The sequence below is a fragment of the Lampetra planeri genome, chromosome 3, assembly GCF_965212315.1.
Source record: "Lampetra planeri chromosome 3, kcLamPlan1.2.h2, whole genome shotgun sequence".
Taxonomy (NCBI): domain Eukaryota; kingdom Metazoa; phylum Chordata; class Hyperoartia; order Petromyzontiformes; family Petromyzontidae; genus Lampetra; species Lampetra planeri.
This window is the reverse complement of record NC_136109.1, coordinates 1545027-1564553: the sequence shown is the minus strand read 5'-3', so window position 1 is coordinate 1564553 and position 19527 is coordinate 1545027. Positions and strand designations below refer to the sequence as shown.

At 61.8% G+C, this 19527-nt stretch overlaps 1 protein-coding gene across 1 annotated transcript in view; it reads left to right on the top strand.

Moving 5' to 3' along the window:
- LOC144734483 (A disintegrin and metalloproteinase with thrombospondin motifs 6-like) overlaps positions 1–17625 on the top strand; it is a 91672-nt gene extending 74047 nt beyond the window's left edge. The window contains 17 exon segments of the mRNA XM_078616703.1: positions 826–844; positions 846–968; positions 1393–1428; positions 1430–1501; positions 2353–2498; positions 3871–3934; positions 7215–7317; positions 8060–8199; positions 9117–9240; positions 9503–9583; positions 10581–10741; positions 11679–11814; positions 12909–13038; positions 14358–14562; positions 15334–15510; positions 16190–16346; positions 16985–17625. Coding sequence (XP_078472829.1) covers positions 826–844; positions 846–968; positions 1393–1428; positions 1430–1501; positions 2353–2498; positions 3871–3934; positions 7215–7317; positions 8060–8199; positions 9117–9240; positions 9503–9583; positions 10581–10741; positions 11679–11814; positions 12909–13038; positions 14358–14562; positions 15334–15510; positions 16190–16346; positions 16985–17094 — 1984 coding nt within the window. The 3' untranslated portion in view covers positions 17095–17625.
- The last annotated feature ends 1902 nt before the right edge of the window (positions 17626–19527 follow it).

The window sequence follows — 19527 nt, the reverse complement described above, 5'->3', positions numbered from 1 at the left end:
CCCCCCCCACCTCCACTCCTGCCCCCCCCCCACCTCCACCCCTGCCCCCCCCACCTCCACTCCTGCCCCCCCCCCCACCTCCACCCCTGCCCCCCCCACCTCCACCCTGCCCCCCCCACCTCCACCCCTGCCCCCCCCACCATCCACCCCTGCCCCCACCCACCGCCTCCGACCGACTACCGACGACTTACCGCACCACCCGCAGCAGTAGCAGCCGGGCCTCCGCTGGGCCCAACGTTGGGGTCAGTGTTGGGCAGTATAGGACCATATTATGAACCAACTTTGGCATGTCGTTGGAACTGCTGGCTCGACGTTGGGGCAACGTTGGGTCAGTGTTCCATGTTTACTGGGTTCATAGCTCAAATGAACGAAGATGGAATAATCACGAGCATGGGGCGGACGATCCTCCTCCTCCCACTTCTCTCCCTCCACTGAATGCAGGCAGCGATGTCACCTCGTCTGCAACTGTAGCTGTTATCAGTCCCCAAGTAATCGTCCGAGCTGCCTCACGCTTCGGAAATTCACCGTTTGTGGATTATTTTCGATGCCCGTGCAACGCAAGTCGCTTTTGCTCCGATTTTCTGTAACCTGTGTCATCGGTGACGTCATCGGTGGAGTCATCGGTGGCGTCATCGGTGGCGTCCATCGGTGACGTCATCGGTGACGCAGGTCACGCGCTCTCGCGAATGAGCCTCATCGTCCCGGATCTCTCTCGGGTTCCCGCCCGCCGGTGAAACAAAACCAGCCGTGCCGCTCGAACTCGTGGCACGTGACGAAGCCGGCGGCTGTGAGCGCTGAGCTGACCTCCGACCTCTGCCGCCGCAGCTCGGGACGCGCGAGCTGCCCTGGACAACTCCCCGCCCAAGCGCGACTTCGTGTACCCGACGTCGCTGCCGGGCCGGCGGCACGACGCCGACGAGCAGTGCCGCTTCCAGTACGGCCCGTCGTCGCGCCAGTGCAAGTACGGGGTAAGCGTGCGCCCGTGACCGTCGCCGCCGTCCGCCGCCCACGTTTCCACGACGCGCTAACGTTGGGCCCACGTTGGGGCCGACGTTACCCACCACGCGCCAACGTTGGCCCCTGCGTTGCAAGTTGTTTTTCCATTGTGCTAACCGAGCCGCGCCAGCCAAGTAAACCGATGACTGCAGCGAAATAGAATATTACTTTTGCACTTAATTTGGGCAAAAATTTCAGCGGTGAGAAATCCAATTTTCTTGTATCTCTTTGGACCGTCGCCCGTCGATCATTCCTCTGTCGCAGGCTGCGTGTGAAAGGGCGGCCACCTGAAGGGGATCTCGGGAGTAGTTCTGCTAGGTCTGGTTTCCTCGCGCCATTCCCTACAACACACGATGATTAATCGGAGGCTCCACACTTGCTCCCCTGTCCCGTCAGGAAGTTTGCCGAGAGCTCTGGTGCATCAGCCGCAGCAAACCGCTGCATCACCAACAGCATCCCGGCAGCCGAGGGCACCCAGTGCCAAACGGACAGCGTCACCAAGGGGGTGCGTGCGTGTGCGCGCGTGTGCGCGCGTGTGTGCGCGTGTGTGCGCGTGTGCGCGCATATGCGTATGTGTGCGAGTGTGTGCGGTCGTGTAGCAGTTATCACTCCGCGCTCCGAACCTGACGACCCCGGTTCGATTCCCGCTCACGGCCAACACCAGTGACGATTATCTGAACCGGTCCTGGGACTCCCCTAGGTCGACTTAGCCTTAAATGAGCACCTGGTGTGGTGTGGTCGGGCGTGGTGCTGGCCACCCAACCCCTTATGTGATATGCTGGCCTTCATAGTTACTCACTAACAGCACTTGCCCCTACAGTCTGTTAACGCTATACGGGGGATCTTTGTCTTTTGTGCGCGCGTATGCGTATGTGTGCACGTGTGTGTGTGTGTGCGCGTGCGTGTGACGACGCCTTGGCTATGTGCACTTCGAGACCACGTGGGATGTGGAAGGCTCTCACTGCTGTCAAGAGGGGGTCACGGGACATACCCAGATGTACCGACCGACGTGACTGGCAGATGCACCACCTGTGCTCCCCAGTGCCCCGACACACGCACACACACACACACGTACACACACAAAGATAAAGCTCCCCGTGTAGCCTTAACAGGCTGTAGGGGCAAGAGTTGTTAGCGAGCACCTAGGACACACACGCGCGCACACACGCACGTGGGAGGGAGCGGTGGTGCAGCGGTTAGCGCAACACGCTACGAACCCGGCGGCGCGACCCGCTTGCGATCCAATATTCGGAGACGATTATCGGCGCCGGTCGCGGGTGCGGCACCGTGCCGGGCGGGCGTCGCTGCGCTGCCACGGACCACGTGGGGGACCTTTGTCTTTGTGTGTCGGCGCAGTGGTGCTACCAGGGGGAGTGCGTGCCGCTGGGCACCGCGCCGGAGCGTGTGGACGGCGCCTGGGGCCTCTGGTCCCCCTGGGGGGACTGCAGCCGCAGCTGCGGAGGAGGGGTCTCGTCCTCGTTCCGGCACTGCGACAACCCCGTGTACGCACGCGCACCTCGTCGTCGGCGGCGTCGCTGTCGTCAAAATATCATCGTCATCATCGGCGTCACCATCGTCATCATTGTCATCATCACCATCCTCATCATTGTCGTCACCATCGTCATCATTGTCATCATCACCATACTCATCTTCATCACAGTTGTCATCACCATCGTCATTGTCGTCATCATTCTTACCATCATTGTCGTCGTCACCATCCTCATCATCTCCATCATCGCCATCATCACCTCTCATCGTCATTGTTAACATCCTCATCGGCACCGCCATCACCATTATCGTCGTCATTCTTACCATCATCATCATCATCATCACGATCGTTACCATCTCTGTCACCGTCGTCGTCATCATCGCTACCGTGGATGACGGAATGGCCACGCGTGCATCTCTTTGGAGCCGGTGGTCTGGACAAGGCTGGGCGTGTTTTCGCAATTGCAGTGCCGCTGACTGCACTCGGCCCAGACAGCAGCACCCACAGCACCAGCTGTTGCCGCTGTTCCCGGCGCCGCCGCCGCCGCCGCGTCTGACTGTTAGTTTTGTTTTCTTTAATCGGCTCGCGGCTTAGCGGCGCTTAGCGCCGGCGTTGCCGCGGGCACCGCCGCCGCACCGCCGTTGCCCCCCCGGGCGGCGGGTCGCACGAGGGGGCAGCCGCGGTTCCCACACGATGCTCCGGAGAACGCCACGGTCCGTGCTCTCGCGTCCACGGTGGCACGAGGTCCGTGTGTGTCCGTGTGTGTGCATGTGTGTCCGTGTGTGTCCGTGTGTGTGCATGTGTGTCCGTGTGTGTGCGTGTGTGTCCGTGTGTGTCTGTGTATTGGTGCATGTGTGCGTACTCGTGTGTGTCCGTGTGCGTGTCCGTGTGTGTACTTGTGTGTGTGTCCGTGTGTGTCCGTGTGTGTGCATGTGTGCGTACTCGTGTGTGTCCGTGTGTGTGCATGTGTGCGTACTCGTGTGTGTCCGTGTGCTTGTCCGTGTGTGTACTTATGTGTGTGTCCGTGTGTACCCGTGTGTGCCTGTGTGTGTGCATGTGTACCCGTATGTGTCCATGTGTGCCTGCATGTGTGCGTGTGTGTCCGTGTGTGTCCGTGCGTGCCTGTGTGTGTCCGTGTGGGCCCGTGAGTGTCCATGTGTGCCTGCATGTGTGCGTGAGTGTCCGTGTGTGCCTGTGTGTCCGTGTGGGCCCGTGTGCGTCCGTGTGTATCCGTGTGCATCCGGCCTTCAAAGGTCCTCGCTGACAGCACTTGCCATAAAAGCCTGTGCAAGGCTACACGGGGGATCTTTGTATGCGTGTGGGCGCATATGTCTGTGTGTGTCCACGTGCTGAAACATCCCGTGTGTGTCCGCGTGTCCACGCAGCCCGGCTCACGGAGGGAAGTACTGCCTGGGGGAGCGCAAGCGCTACCGCTCGTGCAACGTGGAGGTGCGTGTGCCGTACCCCGCTCCACGTCCCCCCGTACCCCGCTCCACGCCCCACATGCCCCGCTCCACGCCCCACCGTACCCCGTTCCACGCCCGCTGGCCCCGCTCCACGCCCCGCCGTACCCCGTTCCACGCCTGCTGGCCCCGCTCCACGCCCCGCCGTACCCCGTTCCACGCCCGCTGGCCTCGCTGGCCCCGCTGGCCCCGCTGGCCCCGCTCCACGCCCCACCGTACCACGCTCCACGCCCCACCGGCCCCGCTCCACGCCCCACAGGACCCCGCTCCACGCCCCGCCGTACCCGCTCCACGCCCCGCCGTACCACGCTCCACGCCCCACCATACCCCACTCCATGCCCCGCCGTACCCCGCTCCACACCCCACAGGACCCCGCTCCACGCCCCACAGGACCCCGCTCCACGCCCCGCCGTACCCGCTCCACGCCCCACCATACCCCGCTCCACGCCCCGCCGTACCCGCTCCACGCCCCACCATACCCCGCTCCACGCCCCGCCGTACCCCGCTCCACGCCCCACAGGACCCCGCTCCACGCCCCGCCGTACCCGCTCCACGCCCCACCATACCCCGCTCCACGCCCCGCCGTACCCCGCTCCACGCCCCGCCATACCCCGCTCCACGCCCCACAGGACCCCGCTCCACGCCCCACCATACCCCGCTCCACGCCCCGCCGTACCTCGCTCCACGCCCCACAGGACCCCGCTCCACGCCCCACTGTACCCGCTCCACGCCCCGCCGTACCCCGCTCCACGCCCCACAGGACCCCGCTCCACGCCCCACAGGACCCCGCTCCACGCCCCGCCGTACCCCGCTCCACGCCCCACAGGACCCCGCTCCACGCCCCGCCGTACCCCGCTCCACGCCTGCTGGCCCCGCTCCACGCCCCGCCGTACCCCGTTCCACGCCCGCTGGCCTCGCTGGCCCCGCTGGCCCCGCTGGCCCCGCTCCACGCCCCACCGTACCACGCTCCACGCCCCACCATACCCCACTCCACGCCCCGCCGTACCCGCTCCACGCCCAACAGGACCCCGCTCCACGCCCCGCCGTACCCCGCTCCACGCCCCACAGGACCCCGCTCCACGCCCCGCCGTACCCCGCTCCACGCCTGCTGGCCCCGCTCCACGCCCCGCCGTACCCCGTTCCACGCCCGCTGGCCTCGCTGGCCCCGCTGGCCCCGCTGGCCCCGCTCCACGCCCCACCGTACCACGCTCCACGCCCCACCATACCCCACTCCACGCCCCGCCGTACCCGCTCCACGCCCCGCCGTACCCCACTCCACGCCCCGCCGTACCCCGCTCCACGCCCCACAGGACCCCGCTCCACGCCCCACAGGACCCCGCTCCACGCCCCGCCGTACCCCGCTCCACGCCCCGCCGTACCCCGCTCCACGCCCCACAGGACCCCCGCTCCACGCCCCACAGGACCCCGCTCCACGCCCCGCCGTACCCGCTCCACGCCCCACCATACCCCGCTCCACGCCCCGCCGTACCCCGCTCCACGCCCCACAGGACCCCGCTCCACGCCCCGCTGTACCCGCTCCACGCCCCACAGGACCCCGCTCCACGCCCCGCCGTACCCCGCTCCACGCCCCACAGGACCCCGCTCCACGCCCCACAGGACCCCGCTCCACGCCCCGCCGTACCCCGCTCCACGCCCCACAGGACCCCGCTCCACGCCCCGCCGTACCCCGCTCCACGCCCCACAGGACCCCGCTCCACGCCCCGCCGTACCCCGCTCCACGCCCCGCCGTACCCCGCTCCACGCCCCACAGGACCCCGCTCCACGCCCCGCTGTACCCGCTCCACGCCCCGCCGTACCCCGCTCCACACCCCACAGGACCCTGCTCCACGCCCCACAGGACCCCGCTCCACGCCCCACAGGACCCCGCTCCACGCCCCGCCGTACCCCGCTCCACGCCCCACAGGACCCCGCTCTACGCCCCGCCGTACCCCGCTCCACGCCCCACAGGACCCCGCTCCACGCCCCGCCGTACCCCGCTCCACGCCCCACAGGACCCCGCTCCACGCCCCGCCGTACCCCGCTCCACGCCCCACAGGACCCCGCTCCACGCCCCGCCGTACCCCGCTCCACGCCCCACAGGACCCCGCTCCACGCCCCGCCGTACCCGCTCCACGCCCCACAGGACCCCGCTCCACGCCCCGCTGTACCCCGCTCCACGCCCCGCCGTACCCGCTCCACGCCCCACAGGACCCCGCTCCACGCCCCGCTGTACCCCGCTCCACGCCCCGCCGTACCCGCTCCACGCCCCACAGGACCCCGCTCCACGCCCCGCCGTACCCGCTCCACGCCCCACCATACCCCGCTCCACGCCCCACAGGACCCCGCTCCACGCCCCGCCGTACCCGCTCCACGCCCCGCCGTACCCGCTCCACGCCCCACAGGACCCCGCTCCACGCCCCGCCGTACCCCGCTCCACGCCCCACAGGACCCCGCTCCACGCCCCGCCGTACCCCGCTCCACGCCCCACAGGACCCCGCTCCACGCCCCACAGGACCCCGCTCCACGCCCCGCCGTACCCCGGGAGAGGCGGCTCTTTCCGCGCGTCATAGCACCTGGTGGTGGTGGTGTTGGTGGTGTTGTTGTTGTTGTTAGTGGTGTTGTTGTTGTTGTTAGTGGTGTTATTGTTGGTAGTGGTAGTGTTGGTGTGGTTGTTGTTGTTAGTGGTAGTGTTGGTGTTGTTGATAGTGGTGTTGTTAGTGTTGGTGTTGTTGTTAGTGTTGTTGTTGATGGTGTTGTTGTGTTTAAATTTAGATTTAAAGCTTTCGTGACTGCAGGGATTCATATTCTTGGTTCTTTCGGTAAAGTCACGTAGAAGGGAAACACACACAAAGCTGTCGGAAAGACATTAGGACACTGTCTTTCCGACAGCTCTGTTTCTTCACCTGAGGACGGCTGCTTGAGTTGAGGCCGAAACGTCGTGAGAATTGTATTATGTTTTAGTTTAATTATTTTATTAGTTCCCTTCTCCGTGACTTTACCGAAAGAACCAAGAATATGGTGTTGTTGTGGTTGTGGTTGTTAGTGGTAGTGTTGGTGTGGTTGTGGTTGTTAGTGGTAGTGTTGGTGTGGTTTGTCTTTGTTAGTGGTAGTGTTGTTGTGGTTGTTAGTGATAGTGTTGTTGTGGTTGTGGTTGTTAGTGGTAGTGTTGGTGTGGTTGTTGATGGTGTTGTTGTGGTTGTGGCATCGCGATTGCCGTGCGGTGACGCCGTTTCTTGTCGTTGTCGCTGTTGATGGCGGCGCTCCAGGATTGCCCCGAGGGCTCCCAGGACTTCCGTGAGAAGCAGTGTTCCGACTTTGACAGCGTTCCCTTCCGGGGGAAGTACTACACCTGGAAGCCGTACTCCGGAGGTATGGTCCATTGCTATCGAGTGTTGCTGTTCCGCTCAATTTCCCCGGTCAGCCTCACCGAGTCCGGTGGCTCGTTCTCAGGGGGGTCCCGGCTATCCCACGGTGCTTTGAATTGCATTTGTTGACCATCGGCACGATTGACCTCAAGCCAGTGACAATGTGCGTTTGTTTAGCGATGGGAGTAGCGATAGAAGAGTGAGTGGGTCGATGGGTGGGTGGGTGGGTGAGCGTGTGGGTGAGTGGGTGAGCGTGTGGGTAAGTGGGTGAGCGTGTGGGTAGGTGGGTGAGCATGTGGGTGGGTGGGTGAGCGTGTGGGTGGGTGAGCGTGTGGGTTGGTGGGCGGGTGAGCGTGTGGATGGGTGGGTGAGCGTGTGGGTGAGTGGGTGTGCGTGTGGGTGAGTGGGTGGGTGGGTGGATAGGTGAGTCGGTGGTTGAGTGAGTGGATCAATGAGTTATCCCACGGTGCTTTGAATTGCATTTGTTTACCATAGCTGACCCAAAGCTGTCCGTTATCTGGCCTATAGCTGGCCTGAAGCTGATCCATAGCTGGCCCTGATCTGGCCTATAGCTGAACTGAAGCTGGCCCTTAGCTGGCCCATAGCCGGCCCTTAGCTGGCCCTTAGCTGGCCCTTAGCTGGCCCATAGCCGGCCCTTAGCTGGCCCATAGCCGGCCCTTAGCTGGCCCATAGCCGGGCCCCGTAGCAGCACGGTGACGCTTGTTGTGCTGCCCGTGGCCCCACAGCGCAGGTGAAGCCCTGTGCGCTCAGCTGCCTGGCGGATGGCTACCACTTCTACACGGAGCGCGCGCCCGCCGTGGTGGACGGCACGCGCTGCCACGGCGACCCCGACTCGCTCGACATCTGCGTCAACGGGGAGTGCCGCGTGAGTGAGACGCACGCCCGCACACAAAGACAAAGGTCCCCCGTATAGCCTGAACAGACTGTGAGCGAGCGCCTATGAAGGCCGGAACGGCCAGCGCCACGCCCGGCCGCCTTTGTCTCCCCAGTGGCGATGTTTACACACTGCACCAGGTACTCATTTGAGGCCGAGTCGACCTAGAGGAGGCCCAGGACCGGTTCAGGTAGTTGTCACACTGGTCTTGGCCGTGAGCAGGAATCGGGTCGCCAGGTTCTTAGCGTAGCGCGCTAACCGCTGCACCACCGCTCCCCACACACGCACGCACACACGCACGCACACGCGCGTGCACACACACTCACACGCACGCACACGCAATGATAGAGATCCTCCCCTGTAGCAGCCTACACGGGCTGTTGGGCCAAGTGTTTATGTGCCTGTGTGTGTGAGTGTGTCTGTTTGTGTGAGTGAGTGTGTCTGTCAGTGTGTCTGTGAGTGTGTGAGTGTGTGTGTGTCTGTGAGTGTGTGAGTGAGTGTGTGAATGAATGAGTTTGAGTGTGTGAGTGAGTGTGTCTGTGAGTGCGTCTGTGAGTGTGTAAGTGTATGTTTGTTTGTTGAGTGTGTATGTGAATGAGTGTGTCTGTGTGTGAGTGATTCTGTATGTGAGTGAGTGTGTCTGCGTGTGCATGTGTGTGTGTTTACAATGACACCTGACACCCTGGACGCCCTCGCAAGTGAGATGCGTTCCGTCACGACAGATTTTCCAGGTGAAATATTTAAACTAATAACGTTTCAAAAATAAAACGTTCTCGCGCTGCAGATGTCTGTTCCCCGGGTCGTGCGTGCGTGTGTCCTCGCACGCGCGTGTCCGTACGCCTCCACGCACATGTGCCTGCGTAAACGCACGCGTGCGTGTCCTTGCGCGTGCGTGCGTGCCTGAGCAGCACGTGGGCTGCGACCGGCGCCTGGGCTCCAGTGCGGTGGAGGACAAGTGCCGCGTGTGCGGCGGGGACGGCAGCACCTGCGACACGGTGCACGGCGCCTTCAACGACTCCTTCCCCTGGAACGGTGCGGTGCCTTGCGTGGGGGGGGGGGGGGCGAGCGTGGGGTGGGGCCGCCGTCGAGGTCCGCGGTTCGAACCCGGCGGGGCTGGCCCGGTTAATACCCACGGGAGTCGGGGAGCGAGTTAAAGTCGACCGATTTCTGGCGTACGTCGAGAGACCAGGATCGGCGTTTTTCTCGCGACAGCGCCCGCTGGGCCGGTGCCGGCCTGCGTCTGACTCACCCTCGTTCTCTGACCCCCCCCACCCCCCCACCGTCCCCACTGCAGCGTACCACGAGGTGACGCGCATCCCCACCGGCGCCGTGCACATCCTCATCCGCGAAGTCGCCGTGTCCAGAAACTACATCGGTGAGACGCGTCGGTGCCGTTGTTGTTGTTTATACGGTGATCGTTATCGTTGTTATTATTCTGCTCGTTCACCCAGGAAAGCCTCGCCGAGTCTCGTGAGTCTCATCCAGGAGGGTCCTGCCAGGGTTGTCGTGGTAGGGAGCGGTGCTGCTGCTGCTCCCGCTGCTGGCTGTGATCCCAGTCGAGTGACTCTGTGATGTGTTCGGTGTTTTGGGGCCGTCGGTTCTCGTAGCGGGCAGAAACTTGGTCTGCACGCTGAACAATGCTAAAACTGCAATGGGTTTGATCGCGTAAATGTATAAATGTGTCATTAAACCCGCCACCACCCGATACAGCCAACTAGTAAGGGTTGTCACATAAACAGAACGTGGCCAATTCGTCACTGGTACAGCACTAACCGGTGTGTTGGAGAGCCAAGCCACAACATTTACCATCTGAGTACGACGTTTTGCCAGTAATTACAACTAGCTTCATCAGGCGACAGCCAAATCTGCCGGTTTTAACGACACATTTATATATTTAGGCGGTCTAACCCAAAAAAAACTATGGATGATATTGGTCGCGAAAGCTTCCTACGTTGTTAAAAAAAAACAGACACAAGTTGACGGAGGTCGTGAGGCTGTCCTGAGCAAACCAGCGGAGATAACTTCGTTGACGACGTTAAAGACAACTTAGATTAAGGCCATCAGTCTAACTACGTTTGTTATAGTACAAAGTTAGACTGATGGCCTTAATCTAAGATGTCTTGTGGTTGTTGTTGGTTGTTTGACTTGCATCCCACTGGGATTTTTGCACACAGCGTTGGTGTACGGTGTTTTTTCTGCAATATTTTGCTGTCTTTTCTTGGATTTTCTGTTTGCACTCAGTCACATATTCACTTTAAGATGTTTTTTTTGTTCATGTTTTTGTTTTTTGTTTGTTGTGGTTGTACCTGATTCAAGAGCCGAATGGCTCACAGGGCTATACCTAATAAATTAACTTGAACTTGTTGTAACAGCATTGAAATCGGAGAGCGAGTATTTCCTGAACGGAGCATGGACCATCGACTGGCCGCGGCGCTTCCAGGCCGGCGGGACGGTGTTCACGTACCGGCGCGAGGCCGACGAGCCGGAGAGCGTGGAGGGCCTGGGGCCAACCACCGAGCCACTCATCGTCATGGTGAGACAGAGACAAAGATCCCCCGTGTAGCCTGGACAGACTGTTGGGGCAAGTGCTGTTAGCGAGCACCTACGAAGGCCGGCATGGCATGCGAGGGGGTGGGTGGCCAACACCACGCCCGTCCGCCTTTGTCTCCCCAGTGGCGATGTTTACTACACACCGCACCAGGTACTAATTTGAGGCTGAGTCGACCTAGGGGAGGCCCAGGACCGGTTCAGATCATCGTTACCGGTGTTGACCGTGAGCGGGAATCGAAACCCGGGTCGCCAGGTTTGTAGCGCAGCGTACACACACACACGCGTACACACACACACACGCGTACACACACACACACGTACACACACACACGTGTACACACGCGTGTACACACACACGCGTACACACACACGTCACCGAGCCACTCATCGTCATGGTGTGACACACAGTTGACTGTTGTGCCAGGCTAGGTGCAGGAGGTCGTGGGACAGGCCCAGGTGCTACGGCTTGACTGTTGTGCCAGGCTAGGTGCAGGAGGTCGTGGGACAGGCCCAGGTGCTATGGGTTGACTGTTGTGCCAGGCTAGGTGCAGGAGGTCGTGGGACAGGCCCAGGTGCTGTGGGTTGACTGTTGTGCCAGGCTAGGTGCAGGAGGTCACGGTACAGGCCCAGGTGCTATGGGTTGACTGTTGTGCCAGGCTAGGTGCAGGAGGTCGTGGGACAGGCCCAGGTGCTGTGGCTTGACTGTTGTGCCAGGCTAGGTGCAGGAGGTCGTGGGACAGGCCCAGGTGCTGTGGGTTGACTGTTGTGCCAGGCTAGGTGCAGGAGGTCACGGTACAGGCCCAGGTGCTATGGGCTGAGAGGCCGAGGCGAATGGCCGATGGCACCGCGTGTGCCGCTGTGCCGCGTGTGACGCTGTCGTTGTTGTTGCTGCTGCTGCCGCGTGGTCCCCGGGGCGCCAGGTTCTGCTGCAGGAGCAGAACAAGGGAGTGGAGTTCAGCTACAACGTCCCGGCGAGCCGCCCCGGCCGTGTCGACTCGGCCGCCTTCAGCTGGCACCTCGCGCCGTGGTCGCCCTGCTCGGCCACCTGCGCCGGCGGTGAGGCTGGCGCTGCCACCGTCGTCACCACCGTCGTCACCGTTGTTGTTATCCTCATAATCATCGCCGGCATCGTCGCCGGCATCGTCGCCGGCATCGTCGCCGGCATCGTCGTCACCACCGTCGTCACCGTTGCTGTTATCGTCATAATCATCGCCGGCATCGTCGTCATCGTCGTCACCACCGTCGTCACCGTTGCTGTTATCCTCATAATCATCGCCGGCATCGTCGCCATCGTCGCCATCATCATCGCCATCATCATCGCCACCATCGCCGCTGCCATCGCCACCACCACCATAGCGGTCATCATCACCACCATCCTCCGCCGAAGTCGGTGAGTGCGGTGAGGCAGTGGTGAGTGTGGTGAGGCTACGGTGAGTGTGGTGAGTGTGGTGAGGCAGTGGTGAGTGTGGTGAGTGCGGTGATGGAGCTGTGAGTGCGGTGAGGCTACGGTGCGTGCGGTGAGGCAGCGGTGAGTGTGGTGAGGCAGCGGTGAGTGCGGTGGAGGAGCTGTGAGTGCGGTGAGGCAGCGGTGAGTGCGGTGATGGAGCGGTGAGTGCGGTGAGGCAGTGGTGAGTGCGGTGATGGAGCTGTGAGTGCGGTGAGGCAGCGGTGAGTGCGGTGATGGAGCTGTGAGTGTGGTGATGGAGCGGTGAGTGCGGTGAGGCTACGGTGAGTGTGGTGATGGAGCTGTGAGTGCGGTGATGGAGCTGTGAGTGCGGTGATGGAGCGGTGAGTGTGGTGAGGCAGCGGTGAGTGCGGTGTTGGAGCTGTGAGTGCGGTGATGGAGCGGTGAGTGCGGTGAGGCTACGGTGAGTGCGGTGATGGAGCTGTGAGTGCGGTGAGGCTACGGTGAGTGCGGTGATGGAGCTGTGAGTGCGGTGAGGCAGCGGTGAGTGCGGTGATGGAGCAGTGAGTGCGGTGATGGAGCTGTGAGTGTGGTGAGTGTGGTGAGGCAGTGGTGAGTGTGGTGAGTGCGGTGATGGAGCTGTGAGTGCGGTGAGTGTGGTGAGTGTGGTGAGGCTACGGTGAGTGCGGTGATGGAGCTGTGAGTGCGGTGATGGAGTGGTGCGTGCGGTGCGTTGTCGGCGCAGGGCTGCAGCAGCGCGAGGCGGCGTGCCGGCGCGTGGACGACGCCAGCGCGGTGCAGGGGAGCCACTGCGACGCCGACGCCAAGCCCCGCGAGCCGCAGCGGCCGTGCAGCACCGAGCCCTGCCCCCCCGAGTGAGTCCGTCAGCGTCACCGCGTCACCGCGGCCGCGTGGCGGCCACGTGACCCCGCAGCAGCAGGGGAAGCGCCCCCCGGGTTCGATTCCAAACTCGGGGGCCGCATTTTGTGTTGCGGAGGTCGGTACGAGCGCGAGTGTGAGATTGAGTGTTTGTGAGTGTGAGAGTGTGTACATGAGAACGAGTGTTTGTGAGTGTGAGAGTGTGTAAATGAGAGTGTGAGATTGAGAGTGAGTGTTTGTGAGTGTGAGAGTGTGTAAATGAGAGCGAGTGTGAGATTGAGAGTGAGTGTTTGTGAGTGTGAGAGTGTGTAGATGAGAGTGAGTGTTTGTGAGTGTGAGAGTGTGTACATGAGAGCGAGTGTTTGTGAGTGTTTGTGAGTGTGAGAGTGTGTACATGAGAGTGAGTGTTTGTGAGTGTGAGAGTGTGTGAGAGCGAGTGTGAGATTGAGAGTGAGTGTTTGTGAGTGTGAGAGTGTGTAAATGAGAGCGAGTGTGAGATTGAGTGTTTGTGAGTGTGAGAGTGTGTACATGATAATGAGTGTTTGTGAGTGTGAGAGTGTTTGTGAGTGTGAGAGTGTGAGATTGAGAGTGAGTGTTTGTGAGTGTGAGAGTGTGTAAATGAGAGTGTGAGATTGAGAGTGAGTGTTTGTGAGTGTGAGATTGAGAGCGAGTGTTTGTGAGTGTGAAAGTGTGAGATTGAGAGTGAGTGTTTGTGAGTGTGAGAGTGTAAATGAGAGCGAGTGTGAGATTGAGTGTTTGTGAGTGTGAGAGTGTGTACATGGCGGTTAGCGCGCCGCGCTACGAACCCGGCGACCCAAGTTCGATTCCCGCTCACGACCAGCACCGGTGACGAATATCAGAACTGGTCCTGGGCCTACCTTAGGTCGACTCAGCCTCAAATGAGTACCCGGTGCGGTGTGTAAACATTGCAACTGGGGAAACAAAGGCGGCCGGGCGTGGTGCTGGCCACCCACCTCCTCGTGTGCTGTGCAAGCCTTCATAGGTGCTTGCCCCAACAGTCGGTTCGAGGCTATACGGGGATCTGTCTTTTGTGAGTGCGTTTGGAGTGTGAATGTTCTCTCTCCCGCCCAGCCCTGCGTGGGGTTTTCTCCGCTTTCCTCCTCCCACGTGGCACAATCGGCGGAGAACATCTTACAAAATAAAAACCCAACGCAGAAGCAGCGGCGGCGGCGGTGGCAGGAGCCTCCTGAACGGCAACATTCCCATCGACCTCGCGTGGCTGTTCCTGGACAAACAAGTCAAACGTTCACACGAGTCGTGCGTCTCCCCCCCCCCCCGCCCCCCTGGCGAGCAGGTGGCTGATCGGCGAGTGGTCCGAGTGCAGCCGCACGTGCGACGGTGGCGCGCGCACGCGCACGGTGGCGTGCGTGCGCACCGTGGGGCCCGCCGAGCAGGAGGCGCTGGACGCCGCACGCTGCCTCACCCACCGGCCGGCCGACCGAGAGCCGTGCGCCAACCGCACCTGCCCGCCGCGATGGGTGGCGCAGGAGTGGTCCGAGGTAACGCGCGACTCGCGGCTTTGGAATGGTGCAATGGTTCGCGATGGGAGTTATTCGCCGCGAAAAGCGAGCCCCGACGTTCGCAAACGAGCGTGGATCGACGGCGATCGGAGAGCGCCAAGCCGCCCGTGTGCTCATCGCCTACAGCCGAGGCTCGGCCCATAATTCCGTGCTCTTTTCTTCATCCGGCCCCGCGGCGGCCGCGCCGTAAAACGAATAGATGTCAAATCCTTACCCGGCAAGGATTCTAATCCGCCTGGCCGCCCTGGTTAACGCTGCGGTGGCGAGTGGCAACAATGACACTGCCACGCCACGCCGTCTGCTTCGCCCGCGGACCACGTGACTGATCCTGTGACGTCGCTCGCAAGGGGAGGCCGTGGTGCGCCGCCATCGCGGCCCCGGTTGTACCGCAGCTTGTTCAGTTGGGATGGCACAGCAGCAGCAGCTGCAGCAGCAGCAGCTGCAGCAGCAACAGGAGCGGTCACCCCCCTAGTGGCCGCAGACGAATGTCCCCTTGCAGGACAGGTGGCGAGGCCGAATCTTTAGAATCAGCATCTTGATTTCGACCGGAAGAATGCGATGAGCAGAGACAGCTGCCCCTAGGGGTGCCTTTCCTTTGTCTAATCGATCGTTCATTCGCTCGTTCATCCGATCGTTTCTTTGCTTCTTCACGCATTGGATCATTCGTCCATCCATCCCTCTGATCGCTCTCTCATTCATTCATTGTTTGTCTGTTCGCCCCCCTCCCCCCTGCGCCCGCTTGCCCCGCAGTGCGCACCGCGCTGCGGCCCGGGGTACAAGCACCGCGTGGTCCAGTGCAAGAGCAGCGACCTGAGCCGCGTGCTGGCGCCCTCGCAGTGCACCGAGGGCAGCAAGCCCGCCGCCCGCATGCGGTGCTCACTCGCCAAGTGCCCGCCGCCACGCTGGGTGCCCGGTGACTGGGGCCCGGTGAGCCGACACAACCGCCACTTCCTGCCGCTGCCGCCGCCACCACTTCCTGCCACCACCCCCACCACTTCCTGCACCACCACCACGATTTCCTGCCACCACCACCACCACCACTTACAGCACCACCACCACGATTTCCTGCCACCACCACCACCACTTCCTGCACCACCACCACGATTTCCTGCCACCACCACCACCACTTCCTGCACCACCACCACGATTTCCCGTCACCACCACCACCACCACCACTTCCTGCACCACCACCACGATTTCCTGCCACCACCACCACCACTTCCTGCACCACCACTACGATTTCCCGTCACTACCACCACCACCACCACTTCCTGCCACCGCCACCACGATTTCCTGCCACCACCACCACCACCACCACTTCCTGCACCACCACCACGATTTCCCGTCACCACCACCACTTCCTGCACCACCGCCACGATTTTCCGCCACCACCACCACTACCACTTCCTGCACCACCGCCACGATTTTCCGCCACCACCACCACTTCCTGCACCGCCGTCACCACCACCACAGGAAGCAGTGGTGGCGGCAGCAGGAATGGTGGTGACAGTCAGAGCGTCACATCGCCTGCCCCGGTCTAACTCTCTCTCTCTCCCGCGCGCACACCACGTGTTCCCGCACCCCCCCCACCCCACCTTACCCACAGTGCTCGGCGCAGTGCGGCGTGGGGCAGCAGAAGCGCAGCGTGACGTGCGTGTCGCACTCGGGACACCCGTCCGCCGAGTGCCCCGAGGCCCTGCGGCCGCCCCCCATGCAGCAGTGCGAGGTCAAGTGTGACGGGGGGCCCGTCAACACCTCCGAGGGTGAGTCGCGTCATCGTCGTCATCGTCATCATGATCATTATAATCGTCGTCGTCGTCATCATTATAATCGTTGTCATCATCAAAATCATCGCCGTCGTCATCATCGTGATCATTATAATCGTCGTCATCAGCATTGTTCTCATCGTCGTCTTAATCGCCATCGTAACCATAGCGACGTGTAGATGTGTCTAGGGTTGTGCCACACGTTGTCGAGAACGGTGTGGTAGCAGGGCAGCTGGGAGATCTCCGCTCCCACGTTCCGCTCCGCTCCCACGTTCCGCTCCGAGTGCCGCGAGCTTCAGCAGCAGGAAACGAACGTTCTGTTCTCGTTCGGATCAAATTAAACCCCCCCCCCCCCCGCCATTCCACCAACGAAAGAGCTGCGCAGGCACATGGAGCGGAACGTTGTTTGTGAAACAAACTTTATCCTTCACCGCGAGCGTAGGAGCCTCACCAATCGGGTACTAGAGGGGGAACACGGAACGTGTCCTATACGGCAGTAAACCTTCCCCCGCAGCCGGCGCGTGCCGTGCACTGGGCCACGCACGGCCAGGCCCGCTCGAAATCCAACGGGCAGGATAAGACGTGGGGACCTAACGCGTTCGTTCCTGCCCCCCACCCCCCGTGACTCCCTCCAGAATGCAAGGACGTGAACAAGGTTGCCTACTGCCCCCTCGTGCTCAAGTTCAAGTTCTGCGGCAGGGCCTACTTCCGGCAGATGTGCTGCAAGACCTGCCAAGGGTACTGACGCTCGCCGCCGCGGCGGTAACAGCAGTAGGAGGAGCGGGGTTTTACCGGCCGGTCATGTCCGGAGACCGGAGTCGCCTGTGTAGGGGGGCCGTCGTGGCGGGCGACCGAGCGGGCGGGCGGGCGAGATGGATGGATGGAGAGAGCGAGGGCAGGAAGGCCGTTCCGCTAAACCGTGCGGCGGCATTTGGGAGATCTCCACCGCCGCCACCACCACCGCCGCCGCCACCACCACCGCCGCCGCCACCACCGTCGTCAACAGCGTCACCGCCGCCACCGCCGCGTGGAAGGCCTCGTTTCCCCCGCCCCGGCCGCGGTGCTTGCGGACGCCAGGCCAGGTGCTAATTTTCAGGCCGAGTTCGCCCTGCATCACCGGGGAGGAGGGGGAGAGGCTTCTGACCGAGCCGAGAAGCGAATCGGTGACCCGTGCAGCGCGAAGAAAAGAAAATACGTTTTGGAACGCGAGTTTGGAAGACGCTGGATTTTTTCCGAATCTCCGGTGCGGACGGTGGGAGACACGGGGTGCTGGGGTGGGGGGGAGGGGCGGTGGGGGGGGGGGCGTCGTCGCACGAAGCGCCGGGGCTTTCACCGAAACCGGCGGCACACGTTTTTGCGTCTCGTCGAGAAGCCGACGTGACGCGCGCGGTGGGGCGCTCCGGAGGCCGGCCGGAGCGCGACGTCGGCCGCGACTCTTCCGCTTGACGGATTTCCGAACACGGGGAAACGCGAATGGACCGGACTCGGATCGAACCTGGGGGGAGGAGCGATCGTGCGAGTTCGCGAGTAATAATAATGATGATGATAATGTATTCCGCACAGCAGCACTTGAATGACAAAGAGGACGGATGTCGAATGGAGGTGAAATTTTACTTAACGCAAACAAAACACGGCAACCCGAGGCTTCACGTTGACCGCATGGTCGGCTCGGCGCGCCCTCGCGCGACGTGGATCCTGGACGCGGGGGGCTCCACGCAGGGGGGGGCTCAACGCTAGGGGGCTCCACGCTGGGGGGGCTCAACGCCGGGGGGCTCCGCACGAGCGACGCCGTCGCCGCGTCTTCTTCGCGAACCGTGCTGCTGGGAGTTTGGAAAACGCGATGGCAGCTGATGGGATAACGAGCATCGATTTGAGCCTCTTTGCAATTTTGCCGTCTGGCTTTACCGAAGACGATCGGCACGCTTGGAATGTCTTCTGCCAATTTTTTTGTTATTGTTATTATTATTTTTTTACTCCTTTTGGCTTTTTCCGAGCGCTCGCCTCGCGGTTCTCCGGCTGTCGCGCCGCCGGGCGGCGGGGACTTGGGGCCAGAGACGGCGGCGTTCGGCCCCCCGAGAGATTCTCTACAGACCTCAAGTGTTTCAGTCGTTTTGTTTTTCTTTGCTCCCAAGAGGGAGACGCGCCGTTCCTCGCGAAACGCCGGGGCGCATTTTTACACTTCGTACGAAGCAATACGGCCGCTTTCTCATTATTTTGTTACAATTGTTATAATTGTTATTACCGCCATGATTACCTTTCCTTAATAATCTCATGCACTGACCAACAACGACAGCATTACCGAGCCCACGCGCTCGCTCAGCATTTCTATAACACTTCCAGGAGAAGCAATACGTTACGTCGGTTAAACGCCCTACCCTTTTCAGCGGTAGCGGGTTTCTTTTTTTTACACTAACTAATTTCTGTTACACATGCTAATTCCGCCGTTGACTTTGAGAGAGGCGTTTGTGTACCAGCGCTTTTTATTATTACCGCTCCACCTGGGGAGCGACTTGCACACGGGCACAGTGTTAATGTACGCACGCACGGATCCCCACGCTTCCCCGGTCTCTCCCGCAGCCTCCCGCCCCTCCCCTCCACCCCCAACTGATGATCTGTCAATAGATGGATGGATCGTGGCTGACGATGACGATGATGGAACCGACTTGAAGCGCTGCACTTAGCTGCCGCGATGTGAAACCCGGCTGTGGGGTTAATGTGGCCTCGTGGGCTGCAGCAGGAGTCGAACCTTTTTCCACTTCACGAGCCGAGCCGTGCCACTGTCGTCACACGCTTTTCATGACGTCGTGGAGTAAGCGACGCCAACGACGCTGTGCGCGAGGTTTTCCGCCGTTTTGACGTCACATGGAACGGGCGAGTGGGTACGTGCGTAGCCGACGCGGCGATTCCACGTCCCAGCGCACGTATGACACGGCTCGGATATGCCCGTGTAGGAAAGGGCCCTCGTGAATACGAGTAGCATTGTGAAGGCGTCCGCACGGAGCCATCGTGACCGGCGAGTGGGGCTCGCGTCTCCACGTGCCTGCTATCGCGCGCCGTGCCGCCACACATCGGAGGGGCCCCCAGGACTCGCCTCTGTTTGTGTCGCTGACGAACAGGCGTGGCAATCCTGGGCCTCCCTGTTCACGCCGCGCGGCCCGCACGCGCTCGTAGCGGGAGG